The sequence below is a fragment of the Nerophis lumbriciformis genome, linkage group LG15 (genome assembly GCF_033978685.3).
Source record: "Nerophis lumbriciformis linkage group LG15, RoL_Nlum_v2.1, whole genome shotgun sequence".
Classification (NCBI taxonomy): domain Eukaryota; kingdom Metazoa; phylum Chordata; class Actinopteri; order Syngnathiformes; family Syngnathidae; genus Nerophis; species Nerophis lumbriciformis.
The window spans coordinates 30952683-30975903 of record NC_084562.2 but is presented as its reverse complement, the minus strand read 5'-3'; the positions used below and the strand labels follow the sequence as shown (position 1 = coordinate 30975903).

At 38.3% G+C, this 23221-nt stretch overlaps 2 protein-coding genes across 4 annotated transcripts in view; both read left to right on the top strand.

Moving 5' to 3' along the window:
• The first annotated feature begins 5957 nt into the window (after positions 1-5957).
• On the top strand, positions 5958-13831 carry LOC133616032 (high choriolytic enzyme 1-like). Its single transcript, XM_061975023.2, has 10 exons — positions 5958-6026; positions 6098-6163; positions 6248-6275; positions 6395-6442; positions 7279-7410; positions 9757-9877; positions 10125-10303; positions 12823-12904; positions 13170-13294; positions 13475-13831. Coding segments are annotated over exons 2-10 (771 nt in total). The 5' UTR covers positions 5958-6026; positions 6098-6109; the 3' UTR covers positions 13477-13831.
• Positions 13832-19731: 5900 nt separating this feature from the next.
• LOC133616231 (low choriolytic enzyme-like) overlaps positions 19732-23221 on the top strand; it is a 31530-nt gene continuing 28040 nt past the window's right edge. For 2 of the 3 annotated variants that reach the window (XM_061975403.2, XM_061975401.1), the window contains exon 1: positions 20144-20218. In XM_061975403.2, coding sequence (XP_061831387.1) covers positions 20159-20218 — 60 coding nt within the window. In that variant the 5' untranslated portion in view covers positions 20144-20158. Of the gene's footprint in view, positions 19808-20143; positions 20219-23221 lie in introns of those variants that run through there. The other variant, XM_061975405.1, reaches the window with a different exon arrangement.

Below are 23221 nucleotides of genomic sequence, written 5' to 3'. Positions count from 1 at the left end.
TATATACAGTATAGGCGTAATATGATCAAACTTTCTTGTTCTTGTCAAAAGTCTAGCAGCCGCATTTTGTACCAACTGTAATCTTTTAATGCTAGACATAGGGAGACCCGAAAATAATACGTTACAGTAGTCGAGACGAGACGTAACGAACGCATGAATAATGATCTCAGCGTCGCTAGTGGACAAAATGGAACGAATTTTAGCGATATTACGGAGATGAAAGAAGGCCGTTTTAGTAACACTCTTAATGTGTGACTCAAATTTAGGACCAAAACACTTAAAACAAGTAAAACACTCTAACATAAAATCTGTTTAGTGAGAAGAATTATCTTATCAGACGGAAAATAAGCAAATATCACCCTTATTTGAGATATTTAATCTTACTTAGAATTCAGTTTTTGCAGTGCAGTGCTCACGCTGTGCTCGCGCCACAAAGACAGACAAGGAACAGAGAATGTGTTTGTGTCAACATATTTGCATGGTCTGTCAAAAAAACCCCCAAAAAACCACATTGTACATAATGTCTGTACAGCAACATCATTTTATATTGTTGGGTCAGATAAGGGGTTGATTGAAACCAATTCAATGGACGCGTTTTCGTGTCTCCAGGTGTTTTTTTTAATGGCGTTAAATTTTTCATTTAGAATATATATGATCATATCTCCTCTCTCATGAGCACACATGCAGTGCACACTAAAAAAGTGAGTTTGTGGATGCCCTGAACTGCTTATAAAATGCCAATAAAAAGTGGTTAATTGGTGCTGTTTGATAGCAAACCACCACAGATAAGAACATGACAACATGAATGTGCAGTGAATGATTTAGTGTCTCCATGGTGAAAGCTACATAGTATATGCAAAGACCTCATTTAGGTAAGGCGGTCTTCACGAGTTATAAATATTACGTGCAATATTAGTAGATCGCATGCAACACGGCCACTATTAGTACACACAATTTTAAAGAATACACACGCTGTACAGCACGTGGTATTTGGATCTTAGTATTCAGGCCGTGTGTACAGTTAATAAGTACATTTAAATGAGGTGTCTGTGTGTATACCTCTCATGTCTGTTGATCATGTTTTTGTTTGGCTCGGTTCTGTTTGGTTTTTGGACTCTTTTAGTTTCTGTTTACGCTCCATTGTTTTTGTTTCCATGACTACTCATTGATTTCACCTGTCATGCATTTGGACTCATGCACCGGACTCATTTGGACACACAGCACCTGTTGTAATCAAGACAATATTATTTAAGCTTGTAGTTGCCAGGCAGTCGGCCTGGCGACATTACCTCTGCACACTTCATGCCATGACTACCCTCTACTACCCATGATACCTTTGATACTCATGTCTGTTCATAGTTTCATGCTCCGATCATGCCACAGTAAGTGTTGTTTGTTTTATGTTCATAGTTTTGCCTTTGTGCTAGCTTATTGTTTTCATAGCCAAGTTTGTTCTTCGCCTTGTGCGCGTCTTTTTTTGTACCCTTTTGTTTGTACTTTTTAATAGAATAAATCATGTCCTTTCCTTCACGCCATGTCCAGTCTGGTTTGCTTGCATTCCGGGAAAGCAACCCACGCAGTAATTTGCTTCGCCAAAGTCCACGTCGTGACAATACCGCTGTCACCGTGAAAACACTCGTGTCCCTCCACATTTATGGGATCATGTTCCAACCATGGTGGTGGCAGCATCATGCTGTGGGGATGTCTTTCAGTGGCAGGAACTGGGAGACTAGTCAGGATATAGGGAAAGATGAATGCAGAAATGTACAGAAACATACTGGATGAAAACCAATGCTTCCCATCCAACCTGATGGAGCTTGAAATGTGTCACAAACAGGAATGGGCGAAACTGCCCAAAGATAGCTTGTGGCATGATATTCACACAAAGACTTGAGGCTGTACACTGCAAAAAGTCAATGTTCAAAAACAAGAAAAATAAATACATAAGTTAGGGGCATTTTATTTGAACTAAGCAAAATTATCTGCCAATAGAACAAGAAAATTTGGCTTCTCAAGACTTTCCAAAACAAGTAAAATTAGCTAACCTCAAAATACCTTAAAATAAGTATTTTCTCACTAATAACAAGTGCACTTTTCTTGGTAGAAAAAACAAATATGAGACCTTTTTTCCCAATATGTTGAAAAATATTCTTAAATTAAGTAAATGCCAGTGCTATTATCTTTAAATAATGATATGCGCTCGGCATTACATTTCTTGCATTTTCCCATCGATAACATGACATCATCGCGCCAAGTGCGTGCTCTTTCAGTCAATTGGTGCGCAAGGAATATATATATATATATATATATATATATATATATATATATATATATATATTCCAGTGACGTGCGGTCACTAGAGGCAGAGCCTCACCTGCCATCATGGAAAGAAAAAAAATGTAAAAAGAAAACAAATTAATTAAATTGTTATATGTATTCAGTGATTATACTATAAAGTTATTTTCCATTTAACTTCACCAGTTTTCGATTATTTTTTATTCAAAATCGCTGAATTTTCACATTTGCCGTTCAAATACTGAGAAGAGACGGTGCGGTGATCAGCAGCCAGTCGAGGCACGTCACTCAGTGCCTCAACATGGACGGACTCGGCTAACTGCTGGTCTGCTGTGCAGTGAGACCGTATTGCTATATGAATTATATTATACATTTCCATAGTTTAGTTAGCTGAGGTATATAATGTACAGTGTATTTTGTCAACAACTGTATGTGTGTAACGTATTTCTTGTGCTGAGCAATCATAAAACTGCTGCAAAGACGCACTGTGTGAGGCTCGCAGTAATCCCGCCTCCTGGTGCCGGTTAATGCACCCCCGCGCAGAGTGCACCCCCCGACGGGAGCGCCACACCAACCAAAGCCCACACCCAAACCCTCCACGTGCAAGACCGAATCCACCCAAAAAAAGTCACTTAACAAGAAGCCAAAAAGTGCAAAAACAACAATGCTGGCGCCGGAGGAGCCGTGAACGACTGCAGGGACACAACATTAGGTACACCTGCAGACTGCAGCACGGATTTCATATTTCATTCATTCACAACTCCTCCAACACGAACGCCATTGTTCCCGCACTTATAAGTAAAGGTAAGACCATAATAGGGCTTTTTTAATTAAATGTGTTTTTTTGTGTGCTACAGTTTGTATGTGTAAAGTTAAAGTTAAGTTAAAGTACCAATGATTGTCACACACACACTAGGTGTGGTGAAATTTGTCCTCTGCATTTGACCCATCCTCTTCTTCACCCCCTGGGAGGTGAGGGGAGCAGTGGGCAGCAGCGGCGCCGCGCCCGGGAATATCTTTTGGTGATTTAACCCCCAATTCCAACCCTTGATGCTGAGTGCCAAGCAGGAAAGAATGCTGGTATGAGCTTTTAAACATAACCCGTTAACTGCTGCCAATCAAATGGTGAATAAGATACTCTTTAGGGTTCATATGTTTGTAAATGTGACTGTGATGAAGTCAGTGCCTCACCAGCCATCAACCTCACCGCACGTCACTGATATATACAGCCCGGCCCCTGACCAATTTTTTATTGTAATTTTGAAGAATTTATCTGAATGTGCATGAACTATTTCTGTTCAAAATTGTTTGAAATGTCACATGTTAAATGTTTAAATATTAACTGTCTGTTTACTGTATTGTGCCAACTGTACTACTATATGAGTATGTATTGTCTATTGTTTCATTGAATATAAAACAGCAAAGTCCATTTGGCTGTCATCTGTTTTAATTATGAGACACAATTGTGTCTAAGTCATGATTTTTTATTTCATGCTTGAAATAAGAAATTCTTACTTTAAAAAAGTAGTTTTATACTTGTGAGTGTTGATGACACAGCTTTGCAACACTTGATATTCTAGTTTCAAGCATGTTTTTCTCAATATGGGTCATAAAATCTCCGCAACAAGCTGTAATATCTTACTGAGATCATTTAGGACCAAAACACTTAAAACAAGTAAAACACTCTAACATAAAATCTGCATAGTGAGAAGACTTATATTTGAGATATTTAATATTACTTAGATTTCAGTTTTTTGCAGTGTAATTGCTGCCAAATGTGCATCAACAAAGTATTGAGCAAAGGCTGAGAATACTTATGTACAAGTGATTTTTTTTTTTAGTTTTTTATTTCTAATACATTTGCAAAATGAAAAAAACCAAAACTCACATTGTCATTAAGGGGTATTGTGTGCAGAATACCAAGGACAGAAATGAATTTATTCCATTTTGGAATTAGGATGTAACATAAAATGTGGAAAAAGCGAAGCTCTGTGAATACTTTCTAGATCTACTGTATTTCTATTCACAGCCTATTCAGTTTACCTGATTGATGGTTAACATTTACCTCAAGGCAAGTGAGCAAAGCGTAAACCTTTACTGAGATCACTGTCATTACTAAAAACTGAAAAAACTAGAAAAAATACCTTGTTATACTAGATTCCATTGTCACCTCATATAGGGTGTAGGCCTACCCTACTCTTCGTGTCATATTACTACTTAAAATAGGGCTGTAAATCTTTCGGCACCACACAATTTGGTTCAATTAGATTCTTGTCATGATCCGTGGTCCGGATCATGTTTAGTTTAGTTATGTTTGTTTTTTGGACGCTTTTTAGTTCCTGGTTGTTCACTTCCTTGTTTCGTTTTGGTTGTCATGGTCGCTCTTTGTGTTCACCTGTCTCTGATTAGTGCTCGACCGCTCACCTGCTTCCCGAGCGCTAATCAGAGGCATTATTTAAGATGCCTTTGCCAGTCACTCGTTCTGCCTTCGTTGTCTTTATGTCACACCGGTTTGTCTTGCTCTGACCACGTAAGTTTCACTGTCCATGCCCTAGCTTCTGCTAAAGATTAGCTTCACTTGTGTTTTAGGCACGCTTGCCTTCTTTTTGTTGTATTGTTTATGTTTGTAGTAGTGCGTGATTTATGTTAATAAATCCTAGCCTACCTTCACGCTGTCGTCCGGAGCCGTCTTTTTCGATGGAAGAACAACTCCGCAGCGAGCTGCGACCCCCACGTGACAGAACGAATGCATCTTAAATAATGCCTCTGATTAGGGCTCGGGAAGCAGGTGAGCGGTCGAGCACTAATCAGAGACAGGTGAACACAATGAGTGACCATGACAACCAAAACAAAACAAGGAAGTGAACAACCAGGAACTAAAAAGCGTCCAAAAAACATACATAACTAAACTAAACATGATCCGGACCAGGGATCATGACAATTCTTGCCAGTTCTATGTTGAACTACATTGCTCCATAAAATAAATAAACAGCTCTGATCAATTTTTATATTACCGTATTTTTCAGACTATAAGTCGCAGTTTCTTTCATAGTTTGGCCGGGCTCCAGTGCGATTTCTTTGTTTTTTTCCTTCTTTATTATGCATTTTCGGCAGGTGCAACTTTTACTCCGGTGCGACTTATACTCCGAAAAATACGGTATATATGTTTTTTTCCTTCTTTATTATGCATTTTCGGCAAGTGCGACTTATACTCCGGTGCGACTTATACTCCGAAAAATACGGTAATTAAAAGAAAACTGGTTTTGTTTAATAAAATGCTTACAAAACATTTTATAAAGTCAAATACAAATAAAGCAACAGGAGAAGTATCCAACACTTTTTTTTTTTTCTGTAGAGCAGATATGGGCATTTACGTCAACAATATGATTTTCCTGAGTGACTGGACAGGAGAGATTGAAAAAAAACACAAACACATTATTTTTAATTTTTTGTAATCGATTAAGAATTGTTACAAATAAGAATCACAATTATTCTGAAAATCACATTTTTTTAACACCCCTACTAAGAATCATCTTTTCTAAGTAACCTTACCTGCATATAATAATGGCTCTTATGCAATCTCATTCCTGCACAAAAATGTTCCAACAATATTGGTTCTTCCGCCTCAGTTTGATTGACAACATAAATGAACATACACTCCCTTTGTGGAACTTATATAAAGCGTTAAAACTGAGCACCTGCATTAAAGCATCGGGGCCCAGTTGGGAAAGGTAAATATTGCTTACTGCATAAGACATAATATTACCTTAATACTCATACTTTTTTAAAATTCTTTTTACAGACTTTAAGAACCATGACTTCAATCCGTTCTATCATCCTGTTGCTGTCGCTGATAAACGCGTTTCCAGTAAGAATACCATAACAATACCTGTATAAAGAGAAAACATAACATATTTTTAGAGAAAAAAAGTTATATATTTTTGTTTTTCAGACAGCGTCCAAGGCTGAAGATGACATGGGTAAGTAAACCTGTGCAGAAAAGTGTTGACCCGTTCCAGTCTTTGAGATTTATAAACCTCACAAGGACAGTCCATATTGTTCTTGTAATATTTGATGTTTTCTTTTCTTTTTCATTTAGATAACATGGACGTCAATGAAATGATTGCAAGGGCAAATGAAAACACAAGTAAGAGCTTAGACACACACACACACACACACACACACACACACACACAATGTTGTAATTAACTAATTATTCATTGATGCTAAAATTATATAAAATATGTTTGTTTCAATTATTGAGTTATATTTTACAATTAGAGCTGTCAAACTTAACCCCTTATTGCATGCGACTGTTAGGCAAGCAAACTGTTTATACTCATTATATTTAAATTTTTGTATCATGTAAAGTGTCTTTGAGTACTCTGAAAAGCGCTATACCAAATAAAATGTATTATTATTATTATTATTATCACAAAAAGTATCGCATTAATCATGTATAAAGAGAAAAATCACACAATTTTATTATGACTGCACATGTTCCTTTACTTTACGTTTGGATGTTTACCTGAAAGGCGGCGTGGGTTGTTATACGCTCAGTGATCAGGTCAATGCATTTAAGTAAAACATTTAAAAAAATATATGACATTCTGAAAATATCATTGCAAATATTTTGCAGAACGGACTCTGATATTAACAAAAGAAACAATAATGTAATACAAAATTATGTCTGTGTAGATAAATCAACAAATTGTGTCAAAATAATGGGTAATCTCTCAAAGTATATTATAAAAGCAAGTAATTACCTACAATTAATCACCATAAATTAAAATGTTAAAGTGTGATTACTCTGATTTTAGAAACTACTTGCTTGACCGCATTACTTATAATAAAACCTAAAGCCATTAATTTGACTACATGACTCATTTTAATTTTCCTGAGGGAACTCTCCTGAAGGAATGAATAAAGTACTATCTATCTATCTATCTATTATGAGTGTTTCTTTTGTTTGCTCTTTGACAGCATCACACTTGACATTTGGCGACATTGCGCCGACTCTGCAAAGGAATGCTGATCCCTGCACAGCCACAGGATGCAAATGGCCGAAAACGGGAGGTTTTGTCTACATTCCTGTTGATATCTCCCGATCCTACTGTAAGTAATCATCCATATCTCAATCAATCCCACGTCACTTTTCTTTAAATTTTTCATATTGAAAAAAACAACACAATTCACACTGTTTCAAGCATATGTAAAGTGTCATTACATCAGCTTGTTGTTAACTGGTGCTTAAAAGGGAGTTCACTTTGCCTGCCTGATTAGGTTCATTAAGTGCCCTATTATACCACATGCTTACACCAGAGGTGTCAACCTGGCCAACAGGTTAAATCTTGCCTGCAAGATGAGTTTGATAAGTATAAAAATGAGCTGCATTTTTTTTGTGAAATAAACTTCTGTTCCAAATGTGTCCACTGGATGTTGCAATAGCAATTCTGTTAGGCAAGCAAACTGTTTATACAAATAAGCCTGGCAAGAGGTACACAGTAAAGCGGGGCTGCGGATCCTCTCCATTAAACCTGCAGTTTTACATCTTCTGTTTCAAACACATCCTGCTTTGGCATCCTCATCGCTCCAAAATCTCAGAGTGTAATTGAACTTTACTGAATAGTTTCTACCCACCTTTGTGTAGTTTGTTGAGTTAGCACAAGATTAATGCGTGGAAATGACAAATGAGGTATTTGCTACCGAGACAAGTTTTGTATTTATTTTGTATTTTGTTCAATCCATCAATCAAGTTTGTAGATACAACGTTTGTTGTGTTTTTCATTGTGTTTATGAAACTTCACCCATTTTTACCTCAGAATTTTAAACTAACTTGAAATGTTTTGTCAAGACGCTTATTTGTAATTTGTATACATTTTCAGAATGTGCTCGTTCTATTTTTGGCCAAAGTCAAACAAAGAAAACAATCTGAAGTTTTTTTAGTTTTTTTTTTGTTACTTTGCCGTGGTTTTACCAGTCCGGCCTATTCCGGAATAGATTTTCCTCCATGTGGCCCCTTGAGCTAAAATGAGTTTGACTCCCTTCTGGCTTAAGTGAAAAAAGCTGCGGATGGGAGAATACAAATGAGCGAATCGGGCATGGCTTCAAGCATGTAAAACAAGACTTTAAGGCAAATGGGAGAATAGGGCCATGTTTGAATAAAAGTCATTTCAGTGCAGTAGTATTCAAGTTTATGTAAGTATGTTGCTTTGTTTTTGGTATTTTTTTTTTAAATTTACGTTAATACTGTCTTCTGCTTCATGTTATCCATCGATCTGATACTAAGCAAATATTGAGCCAGTATCGCTGATACTGATATTGATTTTTTTTTCACTTAAAATCATTGAATCATTTTGTGAAATTGCCTCTAATTAGTTGATAATGATTATGAGAACACATAAAAAATGTTTGTAAAAATATAAATATAATCTGAAACAATATAATAGTTAATAAATACATCCATCATTTCTCTACACAATTGTTTGAGAAAAAAGTTACTAATGCAAAATAACATAAAAATCAATTACTTCATGTAACAAAAATATACATCTTTAAAGTGTAAATAAAACCAGTAAAATAACTACCATCACACACAAATATTTGTCCGAGTTGAGTAGAGCAGGGATGGGGAGGGTCAAAGTTTGCCTGATTGAGCAGTAGAGAGAGAGCGAAATGTGCGTTGTTTGCACTGACAGACTAGAACCGTGTTTTTCAACTACTGTGCCGTGGCACACTAGTGTACCATGAAGATACAGTCTGGTGTGCCGTGGGAGATTATGTAATTTCACCTAATTGAGTTAAAAATATTTTTTGCAAACCAGTAATTATAATATGCAAATGTGCTGTTGTTGAGTGGTTGGTGCTGTCTAGAGCTCGGCAGACTAACCGTGTAATACTCTTCCATATCAGTAGGTGGCAGCAGGTAGCTAATTTCTTTGTAGATGTCGGGAACATGGTTTGGTAAAAGGGTGTAGGTAAAAAAGTATCTAACACTTAAACCAAAAATAAGCAAAAGGTGAGTGCCGCTAAGAAAATAGATTGAAGCTTAGGCATGGCTATGCAAAACAAAACTAAAAATGAACTGGCTGCAAAGTAAACAAAAATTTAAATTCATATCCAACAATTGCCAGAACGACTTTTTATTCTCAATATCGGCTACTGAGTTTCATTTGTTTATGTTTTCTGCTGGCGGTGTGCCTCAGAATTTTTTCAATGAAAAAAATGTGCCTCGGCTCAGAAAAGGTTGAAAAACACTGAGCAGGAAGAGTCGCTGCAAACTCTGTAAGTAAAATGTTGTATATTGTCAGAGAAACTGTAACGAAACTATTGATCCCATCACAGTAGTATCTATCCGATGCCAATACCCAACTTGGTATCGTCACTATCGATATATCGCTATATATCGTCATTGTTTTCTGCCTTGAGAGAGCACTGATGAGCATTACAATGTGTCCACAGCCTCAGCACAGCGCAGAATCATCATCGATGGCTTGGTGAGTTTCTACCAAGAGACCTGCATTCGCTTCAGGTGGAGACGTCGGGAAAATCGAAACTTCTTGTACTTCTTCTCAGGATCTGGGTAGGAACACACAAACAAAACATTGAATTTATTATTATAGACTGATGGACAGACTCAAATCTTTGGGGGGATGTGTGCTACAAATAAGACGAGGTTATCTGTTTGTCCTATGGCAAGGAGGAAGTGGTAATGGTCATTAAAAAGTCAGTGGTTTGACTTTCAACAACTGACAGCAGACAATGTAGTTATTTGGTCTTTGTTTAATGAGCTCCCGAAAATCACCCGTGTCTGTCTGTGTCTGCGTCAGGTGTTGGTCGTACTTGGGTCGTCAGTCGAGAGGACAGGCAATCTCCTTGCAGAGCAACGGCTGTTTGTTCCTAGGCACTGTGCAGCATGAGGTTCTTCATGCTCTTGGATTCCACCATGAGCAAGTTCGCTCTGACAGGGATGAGCACGTCACGATTCAATTTGATAACATCATTGCAGGTTAGCTCGACCTCGAAAGATCATATTTTTCACGTTTCAAGATGCAAAGGGGATCACTGTAATGCACACTGTGGAGAAATGATAACGGTGTTAAATGAAAACAATTCACATCTGAATCGCCATTTTTATTTATTTGGATTGTAAATCAATTCATATATATATATATATATATATATATATATATGTAAATCAGTGACGTGCGGTGAGGTTGATGGCTGGTGAGGCACTGACTTCATCACAGTCAGATTTACAAACATATGAACCCTAAAGAGTATCTTATTCACCATTTGATTGGCAGCAGTTAACGGGTTATGTTTAAAAGCTCATACCAGCATTCTTCCCTGCTTGGCACTCAGCATCAAGGCTTGGAATTGGGGGTTAATAAATCACCAAAAATTATTCCCAGGCGCGGCGCCGCTGCTGCCCACTGCTCCCCTCACCTCCCAGGGGGTGATCAAGAGGATGGGTCAAATGCAGAGGACAAATTTCATTACACCTAGTGTGTGTGTGACAATCATTGCTACTTTAACTTAACTTTAACTTTACACATACAAACTGTAGCACACAAAAAAGCACATTTAATAAAAAAAACGTTATTATGGTCTTACCTTTACTTAGAAAATAAATCCATGAGCCGCTATTGTACTGGATTAATGCAATCCCTGACGAGAGTGTTATATCAACTAAAGCCCTCACTTCAACTTTCCACGTGCAAGATTGAATCTATTTAAAAAAGTGTAACCGAGGGTTTATAAATGTCGCCTAAACTGTATGAAACAAACACGGAGGCTCCAGTTTACACGAGGACCACTTTATTTACCTTCTTTCAAAAACTTCCGCTCCACTCCAACGTGTCGTCACTTCCGCTCTTAGCGCCTTCAAAATAAGAGCTCAAGGCATATGTATAACAGCGCATAACAGGAACTTAACATCACAAAGAGGAAAGCCCATAAAAATAGGTTACAAAAGTTATTTAATAAGAAGCCAAAAAGTGCAAAAACAATAATGTTTGTGTTGGAGGAGTTGTGAATTAGATACACCTGCAGTCTGCAGGTGTACCTAATGTTGTGACCCAGTCATTCACAACTCCTCCAACACGAACATTATTGTTTTTGCACTTTTTGGCTTCTTATGAAATAACTTTTTTAAATAGATTCAATCTTGCACGTGGAAAGTTTAAGTGTGGGCTTTAGTTGATGTAACACTCACGTCAGGGGTTGCCGTGCATTCTACGGCGGGGATGCAGGAGGCGAGCCTCAGCCAGTGCGTCTTTTGCAGCCGTTTTATGATCGCTCAGCACAAGAAATACGTTACACACATACAGTTGTTGACAAAATACACTGTACATTATATACCTCAGCTAACTAAACTATGGAAATGTATAATATAATTCATATAGCAATACAGTCTCACTGCACAGCAGACCAGCAGTTAGCCGAGTCCGTCCATGTTGAGGCACTGAGTGACGTGCCTCGACTGGCTGCTGTTCACCGCACCGTCTCTTCTCAGTATTTGAACGGCAAATGTGAAAATTCAGCGATTTTAAATAGAAATAATCTAAAACGGGTGAAGTTAAATGGAAAATAACTTTATAGTATAATCACTGAATACATATAACAATTTAATAAAAAAATTTAAAAAATTACATTTTTTTTCTTTCCATGATGGCAGGTGAGGCCATCTGCCTCTAGTGACTGCACGTCACTGATATATATATATATATATATATATATATATATATATATATATATATATATATATATATATATATATATATATATATTATATTAAAATTAAAATCAAGTATTTTTTTAATAGGTTAGATGTTACAAATGCTCATCTTGGCTGCTGAAGTATGACGTGTATGCCAGAGATGGTATAAAACGTCATTATAAAAATAGATTAAAAAAAAAAAATTGTGTTATAAATATATATTTATTCAAAACACAACTTAAAAAAAAAAAAAAAAATATATATATATATATATATATATATATATATATATATATATATATATATGTCTTAATAAGGTTATCCCAAAAATAGTGCTCGATACCGTAGTAGAGCGCAATATATGTATGTGTGGGGAAAAAAAAAAAATCACAAGACTATTTCATCACTACAGGCCTGTTTCATGAGGGGGGTACCCTCAATCGTCAGGAGATTTTTGAAAAAAATAGTCTTGTGATTTTTTTCCCCACACATACATATATATATATATATATATATATATATATATATATATATAAAGACGTTTTAGACCATCTCTGGCATACACGTCATACTTCAGCAGCCAAGATGAGCATTTGTAACCTCAAACCTATTTTAAAAATATTTTATTATAATTTTATACCAAATTAAATGCGAAAATGTACCTAAATCAAGAATAATGTTGAATTCTGAATCGATTCTGATTTTAATAATCACCATCACAATCGTTAGTTGTTGTAAGATTTACATCCCTAATAAGATTGTATTAAATACTGTCTTTGTTTTCTCCGGACTCATTTTATGTGCAGGAACTGAAGGCAACTTTCAGAAGGTGAACACAAACAACTTGGGAACTCTGTATGACTTTGACTCTGTCATGCACTACAGCAAGTGAGTGTTTGAGGAATTTAAAAGTAGTAACACAACACAACATCCCCTTAAAGTTGCAAACATTTACAAAAGATGAACAACTTTTACTTTAAAAACTCCTGCTCCAACGGGTGTGACCTGTAACCTTTATTACTTAATTAGAAACTCGAGATGAGTTTACCACCACAATGAATAACAAATATGAATTGTCAACTGGCTTCACATTTTATAAAGTTATAGTTCTGTATGCAAAGCTGTTCTTTTGTTAATGTTATTCTTCTTCCAGCCGGGCCTTTTCCAAAAACGGACTACCAACCATTGTTGCCAACAGCAATCCTAACCTTAGTTTTGGTCGTGCAAGAGAGATGAGCAGCAATGACATTGCACGTATCAATGAGCTCTATGATTGTTGTAAGTCCATTTCTTTTCAGGTTATTCAATGAGATTTTCAATTTTGAAATTATTTGACAAGTCTCAAACATACAATGAGTACAATTGTGCTGTATTTCAAATATTATGTGGATACAAAATTGTTGTCAATGATAAAACGTTATGATCTTGATTATTCACAATTTTATATTTTGCTTGCAGAATGAAAAACAAATGGAGGGAACGTGATGACCTTCAGATTCTCCAGCTCGCATTCCACCGTGCACGCTTTTGAATATAAGACAAGGAAAAGGGAATTCCAGTTATACTTTCTGATCAACTTCTTTATGCCTTTTTTTGCTTAAACTATTTACTTTACAGGTATATAAGGTAAAGAGAGAAATATTATTAAAAGGCAGTTATAACGTTTTTCTTCACTTTTGTCCAATTACAGAACGGCATATGTTAATTTACTTAAATATAATCCACTTCACTTCACTTCACTTTTTATTCATGTAACTGGTGATGGGGGGTGTGCACAAGAAATTTGAATAAAAATGTAAAAAAGTGTAATTGAGTATTTTTACTCTGTAGAGACACCACCTCACCAGGAGTTAAATGACGTGTACGTGGCGTTCGCTTGTCCTGCACGTGCAGTAGATCCACCTCAAAGCCTCCATACTGAATTATGGAAAATTAAAACACAACTCATTATGGACTGGTGTTGTTGAACAATGACCTTTCTTAACAATATTAATTACACTTTAGATTTTTAATTGACCATAATTAATCTCATTTAATGACTTGTTTGCATAATGTATTTATTTGACATTATTTCAATGATGTGCATATCAACAAGAGTAAGAGGGATCTGAAAACACAACACATGGAACACAAGACAGGAAACGATGGTCGATGGTAATGGTCAACAACTAGTGGCAAATGAGAATAGAATGACTGAGGAGAGAGAAAACACAAAGGGAGGGGAAAACTGATTGAGTTGGACAAAAGAAAAACTAAATGTAACGTGCATTGTTTTACTCAAAAAGGGGGTGGAGACCACCACCCCGATCCCAATTCTCATCCTTTCCATTTTCCCTCCCAAACTTGTGTGGAGTGCATCAAAATGAGCATAGCGTTGACCCTGTATTGTCATGTTTACCCTGTATTGTCATGTTTACCCTGTATTGTCATGTGTATTTCCTCAGCAAGTGTTTATGTGCATGAAAAAAGGATGGTCTGACGTGCAAACTGGCAGGGCTGTCACCAGGGGCCAGCTCAGGGCAAAGGAGTGACGCCAGAAGTATTCCGAGCCCCGCAGGAGGCAGGTCATGGTGTTTGGAGATTACAAAAACAAAAACATAACAATAACAATTATAAAATAAACAAAACATAAATATGTATACACACATAGACATTATCTTCCGTCTTTTTTTATTTTCCCCTTTCTTAGGGATGGGAATTGATAAGATATTCCCGGTTCCGTTTCCACTTTCAGTTCTGCTTTAACGGTTCTCTTTTGAGTCTTATTAGGAAATCAATCAATCAATCAATCAATCAATGTTTATTTATATAGCCCTAAATCACAAGTGTCTCAAAGGGCTGCACAAGCCACAACGACATCCTCGGTACAGAGCCCACATAAGAGCAAGGAAAAGCTCACCCCAGTGGGACGTCGATGTGAATGACTATGAGAAACCTTGGAGAGGACCGCATATGTGGGTAACCCCCCCCCCCCCCCCCCCCCTAGGGGAGACCGAATGCAATGGATGTTGAGTGGGTCTGACATAATATTGTGAGAGTCCAGTCCATAGTGGATCCAACATAATAGTAAGAGTCCAGTCCATAGTGGGGTCAGCAGGAAACCATCCCGAGGGGAGACGGGTCAGCAGCGCAGAGATGTCCCCAACCGATACACATGCGAGCGGTCCACCCCGGGTCTCCACTCTGGACAGCCAGCACTTCATCCATGGCCATAAAGACTACAAAAAGGCGGATTCGCATCAATTTAGTTTAGTTTAGAGGTAACATGACCTTACAAAGCCTACCCTGAGGTCTTAATAGACTTAGACTTCCTTTTATTGTCATTCAAATTTGAACTTTACAGTACAGATAAGAACACGATTTCCTTGCATTAGCTCGTTGTAGTGCAGGATAAAAGAGCAATAATGTGCAGATATAAATAAATATAATACTGTACAGATAAGTATATTGCACTTTTGCATATGCATCCACGTTTATATGATCTATGTTGTCTTTATATTCCAGCGAGTTAATCTGTTTTTGGGGGGGAATTGAGGGAATTATTTTGATGCGTTCAATAATCTGATGGCCTGAGGGAAGAAGCTGTTACAGAACCCGGAGGTTCTGTTATGGAGGCTACGGAACCTCTTTCTAGAGTCCAGCAGTGAAAACAGTCCTTGGTGGGGGTGGGAGGAGTCTCTACAGAATTTCTGAGGCTTGGTCAGGCAGCGGCTTTTTGCGATTTCCTGGATAGGAGGAAGAGGAGTCCTGATGATCTTTTCCGCCGTCCTCACCACTCTCTGCAGAGACTTCCAGTCTGAGGCATTGCAGGCTCCAGTCCAGACAGAGATGCTGTTGGTCAGCAGGCTCTCTATAGTGCCTCTGTAGAATGTGGTGAGAATGGGAGGAGGGAGCTGTGCTCTTTTCATCTGACGCAAAAAGTGCATGTGCTGCTGAGTTAATATCACATATTAGCTTCACATTTTTAATTATTTGCTGACATGAATTGACTTTCACACAATATTAAAAATGTTGGAGTTTCACCTGTGTAATGGAAATGACTGAGTGAAAATGTTGTTTGAGGAAAACATGCAACACATTCACTTACCGAGTATTAGGAGTGTCTACTGTAGCAAGTAGCTAGTCTGTGGTATCAACGATGATCGCATCCAACGTCGTTTGTTGTCTGAGGATGATGAAAAATTTACTCTGACTCGGACCACTGACTTGGCCACATCGATGGAAACAACAGTACACAAGGTTGCCGTATGGGGTGTCTTCGGCACCAGGCATTTCCCAGCACACGGTATAGATCGGTTGATAGAGTGGCTGTGCCAGCAATTTAAGGGTTCCGGGTTCGATCCCCGTTTCCGCCATCCTAGTCACTGCCCTTGTGTCCTTGGGCAAGAAACGTTCCCCACCTGCTCCCAGTGCCACCCACACTGGTTTAAATATAACTTAGATATTGGGTTTCACTATGTAAAAGTGCTTTGAGTCACTAGACAAAAGTGTTATATAAATATAAATATAAATATAAATATATATATTGTAAATGCTCCTCAGCCAATTGACCAGACACAGCTAAAATCGTTCCTTGGAATGCTAAATTATTATCACAGATTCTTGCCAAACATATATCCACCATCTTGGAGCCTTTACAGGAATCTTGAGAAAGGGAGATGTGTGAAAGTGGATGACAAATCCGTGCCAAGCATTCGAGGCAGCTAAAAAGTGTCTCCAATCTGATAAACTGCTGATACACTTTGATGACGGAAAGCCACTTTATCTGGCCTGTGATGCCTCGCCATACAGTGTGGGGACCGTTCTATCTCACCGTTTCCCAGATGGTTCAGAGAAGACCATTGGATACATGTCCCGTTCACTAACAGTGGCTGAGAGGGGTTACTCTCAATTGGAAAAGGAGGCACTAGCCATCATGTTTGGCATAAAAAAATGTCATCAATACCTTTTCAGCAAACACTGCACCATTGTCACAGATCACAAATCACTGCTGGGTCTTTTGGGTGAGAGCAAAAGCATTCCTCAGTTGGCTTGACCATGCTATTGTTTATTGTGTTTGTAGTTTGTATTTCTTGTTAAACACTCAGCAATACTGCAACATGATGCTTAATGTTTAACTAAACCTGGATCTGTTTAGCAGAGCTTCTAAAACGTGTTGCTCATCCTCCTTATATTCAGGATATATAAGGTTCTGGATCAACATTTTTCCCAAAGTAATCATTGTTGGCTCTCACAAAGTTTGCATGATTACCATGAATTAATTAACGTGGACCTCGACTTAAACAAGTTGACAAACGTATTCGGGTGTTACCATTTAGTGGTCAATTGTACGGAATATGTACTGTACTGTGCAATCTACTAATAAAAGTTTCAATCAATCAATCAATCTTCATTTTTGTTGGTGATGAGGGGATCATTGGTTCCTACCGCTATGTCACGCGATGACTAGTCTGGCTAGCTCATTATCTCTCAAAATGGCTTGGGAATCTCCGTGAGATTGATACTATTTTGATCATATCTGTTTACTCGGAAACTTTGTAAGTCTTCGGTGTCATAAATCAGATGTATATGATAATAGCTTCAATATAGAGGCAACTTGTTTTTTCACTCTACTGGTACTTTAAGAGGTATCCTGTTTTTCCTGTGTCCATCCTGAAGCTCGTGGCTTCCTGTGATCTAAGCCCCCCGCTAGTGCTTCTTCCTTCTCCTTGGTTGATGGAGGGCGATCTTATATCTACTATGAATGCTATTTTGGATACCAGGAGACTGGGTAGGGGAATACAGTATCTCATTGGTTGAGAGGGTTATGGCCCAGAGCACCGTTCCTGAGTTTTGCGCACCCTTATTTGCAACCCATCTTTGTTGTCTGAATTTTATCTTAGATTTCCGAAGAAGCCAGGTAGACCACCGGAGAGCTAAGTTAATTTGGAGGGAATGATTACTGTCACACGATATTGTGACAACTACCCGTTTCCATATGAGTTGGGAAATTGTGTTAGATGTAAATATAAACGGAATACAATGATTTACAAATCCTTTTCAACCCATATTCAGTTGAATATGCTACAAAAACAACATATTTGATGTTCAAACTCATAAACTTTATTTTTTTTTTGCAAATAATAATTAACTTAGAATTTCATGGCTGCAACACGTGCCAAAGTAGTTGGGAAAGGGCATGTTCACCACTGTGTTACATCACCTTTCCTTTTAACAACACTCAGTAAACGTTTGGGAACTGAGGAGACACATTTTTTAAGCTTCTCAGGTGGAATTCTTTCCCATTCTTGCTTGATGTACAGCTTAAGTTGTTCAACAGTCCGGGGGTCTCCGTTGTGCTATTTTAGACTTCATAATGCGCCACACATTTTCAATGGGACACAGGTCTGGACTACAGGCAGGCCAGTCTAGTACCCGCACTCTTTTACTATGAAGCCACGTTGATGTAGCACGTGGCTTGGCATTGTCTTGCTGAAATAAGCAGGGGCGTCCATGGTAACGTTGCTTGGATGGCAACATATGTTGCTCCAAAACCTGTATGTCCCTTTCAGCATTAATGGTGCCTTCACAGATGTGTAAGTTACCCATGTCTTGGCCACTAATACACCCCCATACCATCACGGATGCTGGCTTTTCAACTTTGCGCCTATAACGATCCGGATGGTTCTTTTCCCCTTTGGTCAGGAGGATACGACAGTTTCCAAAAACAATTTGAAATGTGGACTCGTCAGACTACAGAACACTTTTCCACTTTGTATCAGTCCATCTTAGATGAGCTCAGGCCCAGCGAAGCAGACAGCGTTTCTGGGTGTTGTTGATAAACGGTTTTCGCCTTGCATAGGAGAATTTTAACTTGCACTTACAGATGTAGCGACCAACTGCAGTTACTGACAGTGGGTTTCTGAAGTGTTCCTGAGCCCATGTGGTGATATCCTCTACACACTGATGTCTCTTGTTGATGCAGTACAGCCTGAGGGATGGAAGATCACGTGCAGTGATTTCTCCAGATTATCTGAACCTTTTGATGATATTACGGACCGTAGGTGGTGATATCCCTAAATTCCTTGCAATAGCTGGTTGAAAAAGGTTTTTCTTAAACTGTTCAACAATTTGCTCACGCATTTGTTGACAAAGTGGTGACCCTCGCCCCATCCTTGTTTGTGAATGACTGAGCATTTCATGGAATCTACTTTTATACCCAATCATGGCACCCACCTGTTCCCAATTAGCCTGTTCACCTGTGGGATGTTCCAAATAAGTGTTTGATGAAAATTCCTCAACTTTATCAGTATTTATTGCCACCTTTCCCAGCTTCTTTGTCACGTGTTGCTGGCATCAAATTCTAAAGTTAATGATTATTTGCAATTTGAACATCAAATATGTTGTCTTTGTAGCATATTCAAATGAATATGGGTTGAAAATGATCTGCAAATCATTGTATCCAGTTTATATTTACATCTAACACAATTTCCCAACTCATATGGAAACGGGGTTTGTACTACAATCCACCTTTCTGTCATCCTTTCAGGTGTTCTGTTGTTTTTAGGGCATTTTAAATGTTTTTTTCCCGTGTGTGTTTCTTTGTTACTGCTCCTTTGTTTTCTGTTACAGACCTTGCCACTCCCTGAGACGGGCGTAATCACCAGCGGGTGCTGCAGGCGTGCTTAATTGATAGGTCTATTTAGTCACACCTGTACGACTAGGAAGGCACTGGACATGACAAAGAAGTAGAAGAAGAAAGACACAGGGAAAGAAGGCGAGCTAGAAAGAATGGCAAACTTCAAACAGCAAGTATAAAATGTTTGCACAAAGTGGATAGACGGTGGGAGAGTTGGGGAGATGATGGCTGAATCTTCAGCAGGAAGAGGACATGATAAAACATGGAAAAGTGTGGGAGATAAACATCAGGAAATCCTTGTGTCAATGGCAGTTGAGCATGACTGCTCCGCGAATGGGTCAGAAATAGGCAGTGTGGTGGGAATGAACTCTGATGGCGGAGTATGTGAAAAGAATGAATGGGCAAAAGACCATAAAGCATAGATATAAACAAGTACGAGCTGGGGAGCATGTGAGAGATGAGAGGAAGGAAGAGGACAGGTGCAGCGTAAAACATCGGAAAAATCATAGTCATAATAAGATTTAATGAAAAGGCTCAAGGAAACATTAAATCAATCAACCCATTTATGTTACCTGGCAAGCAAGGTAGGTGTGATTGAACATGCACAAATCTTAAACAATCTGAATTGTTTTGTAAATTGCACTATTAAAAAACAAGTTGAAAAGGCACACAATTTGAAAGAGATTGAAATTGTTAAAGTAGAGAGCACAAGCAGAGTAGGAGCACAAAATGGTGGAGGTGGTGGTAAAGGAGTTATCATGGGGGTTCCAATGAGTTTGGGAATGGAAGAGGAGGAGGAAGAATAATAGGTGTAGAAAGAATGATAAGATACGGAGAGATACGGAGATGGGAGTGATTTTGACTCCCTGCTTACTTTTATCCTACATATTAAAAATATTACAAAATAGGTTTTAATCATCTTAAGAACATAGCTTGAGTCCGCCCATTTTTCTCTCAGGCCAACACGGAAATGCTAGTGCGTTATTTTATTTCCTGTCGTTTAGACTAATGTAATACCCTGCTATCCTTCTTCCCAAAAAAAATATCAGAAGTCTACAATTATTACAAAACTCTGCTGCATGCCAACTGATGAGAAGCAAAGGGCGGGAGCACATTACACCAGTTTTAAAGTTGCTGCATTGGCTCCCCGTCCGCCTTAGGGTTGATTTTAGAGTTCTGATATTAGTTTTTAAATTTCTTATCTATCTGACCTGCTTTTACAGTATCAACCCTCGCAGATCCTGAGGTCCTCTGGCACTGGCCTTTTAGCTATACCAAATACCAGAACAAAGACCCACGGTGAGGCGGATTTTAGCCACTATGGCCCTAACCTGTGGAACAGCTTGCCAGAGATCCACAGGACTGCAGAGACTGTTGAAATAAATGAAATATGTTGGGTTCCTCAAGGCTCAATTTTAGGTCCTAATTATTTTTAAGCTTTATATGCTATCTCCTAGGAATGTCATTAGGAGACATCAGTTTCCACAGTTGTACATTGACGTATCTCCTGATGACACAATCAATCAATCAATCAATCAACTTTATTTATAAAGCACATTTAAAATTGACCACAGGGGTACCCAAAGTGCTGTAAAATGGGCAGGTTAAAAGATAATACGAGTACCGAGCAAACACAACACAACACAAACAGAACGCGATAAAAAAATAAATAAATAAAATAGAATAAATAAAAACATAAAAACAGGTTCACAGCAGGTGTATTATGGGGCGCCATTGCAGGATGGATATCACTCAGTGTTAAAAGCAATGGAATAAAAGTATGTTTTTAAGAGAGATTTAAAAACAGGAAGAGAGGAGGCTTGTCTAATACTCAGAGGTAGGTCGTTCCAGAGCTTGGGAGCAGCAACGGCGAAAGCTCTGTCACCTCTAAGCTTCAGCCTTGTGTTAGGGACCGTCAACAGCAGCTGATCGGCTGATCTTAAGGATCGGGTGGGGCAGTAAGGCTGAAGGAGGTCGGAGAGATAGGTTGGCGCCAGGTTGTTTAGACATTTAAAAACAAAAAAAAGGAGTTTAAAATTGATTCGATAACGCACAGGGAGCCAGTGAAGGGACGCTAAAATAGGGGTGATGTGCTCACGTCTGCGAGTCTGTGTTAGCACACGAGCAGCAGAGTTCTGCACGAGCTGCAGGCGGGCGAGGGAGGCCTGGCTAATGCCAACATACAGGGCAAGACCAATAGATACCTTTTTTAACTGCATTGTAGATATCAAGTCATGGATGGCTGTAAATATCTTACTGCTAAACCAGGACAAAACAGAAGTTTTAGTTATCGGCCCTCAAGACCAGAGGGAGAAACTTTTACCAGTAATACAATATTTTAAACCAACAACAAGGCTAAAGACACACCTTTTAATCAGTCCTTGATCCTTTTGAACTCTTATGTTTTTTTTATAATTTTATTGTGTTGTTTTCTATCTTAATAGTTAATATTACTTGTTTGTTATTAATGTAATATTTATATTTTATCATATGTTTTACACTATTTTTAAATGGTGTCAATGTTGTTATTCTCTAGTGTGGATGCCTCAAAAGGTGGTGTTTTTCCTCAAATCTTCAGTGCCATGCCATGTTGTTTTTGCTTTGTTATTGTCAGTAGTGCTTAGTGTGTGCGTCAGTGACGTGCGGTGAGGTTGATGGCTGGTGAGGCACTGACTTCATCACAGTCACATTTACAAACATATGAACCCTAAAGAGTATCTTATTCACCATTTGATTGGCAGCAGTTAACGGGTTATGTTTAAAAGCTCATACCAGCATTCTTTCCTGCTTGGCACTCAGCATCAAGGCTTGGAATTGGGGGTTATTAAATCACCAAAAATTATTCCCGGGCGCGGCGCCGCTGCTGCCCACTGCTCCCCTCACCTCCCAGGGGGTGATCAAGGGGATGGGTCAAATGCAGAGGACAAATTTCATTACACCAAGTGTGTGTGACAATCATTGGTACTTTAACTTAACTTTAACTTTACACATACAAACTGTAGCACACAAAAAAGCACATTTTATTTAAAAAAACTTTATTATGGTCTTACCTTTACTTATTGTGTCCTTGGGCAAGACACTTCACCCCTTGCTCCTGATGGCTGCTGGTAGCGCCTTGCATGGCAGCTCCCTCCATCAGTGTGTGAATGTGTGTGTGAATGGGTGAATGTGGAAATACTGTCAAAGCGCTTTGAGTACCTTGAAGGTAGAAAAGCGCTATACAAGTATAAACGATTTATCATTTATTTATAACTAAAGCCCTCACTTAAACTTTCCACATGCAGGATTGAATCTATTTAAAAAAGTGTAACCGAGGGTTTATAAATGTGGCCTATACTGTATGAAACTACAAAATAACAAACACGGAGGCTCCAGTTTACACGAGGACCACTTTATTTACCTTCTTTCAAAAACTTCCGCTCCACTCCAACGTGTCAAAATTCCGCTCAAAATTCCTTCAAAATAAGAGCTCAAGGCATATACTGTATAACAGCGCATAACAGGAACTTAACATCACAAAGAGGAAAGCCCATAAAAATAGGTTACAAAAGTTATTTAATAAGAAGCCAAAAAGTGCAAAAACAATA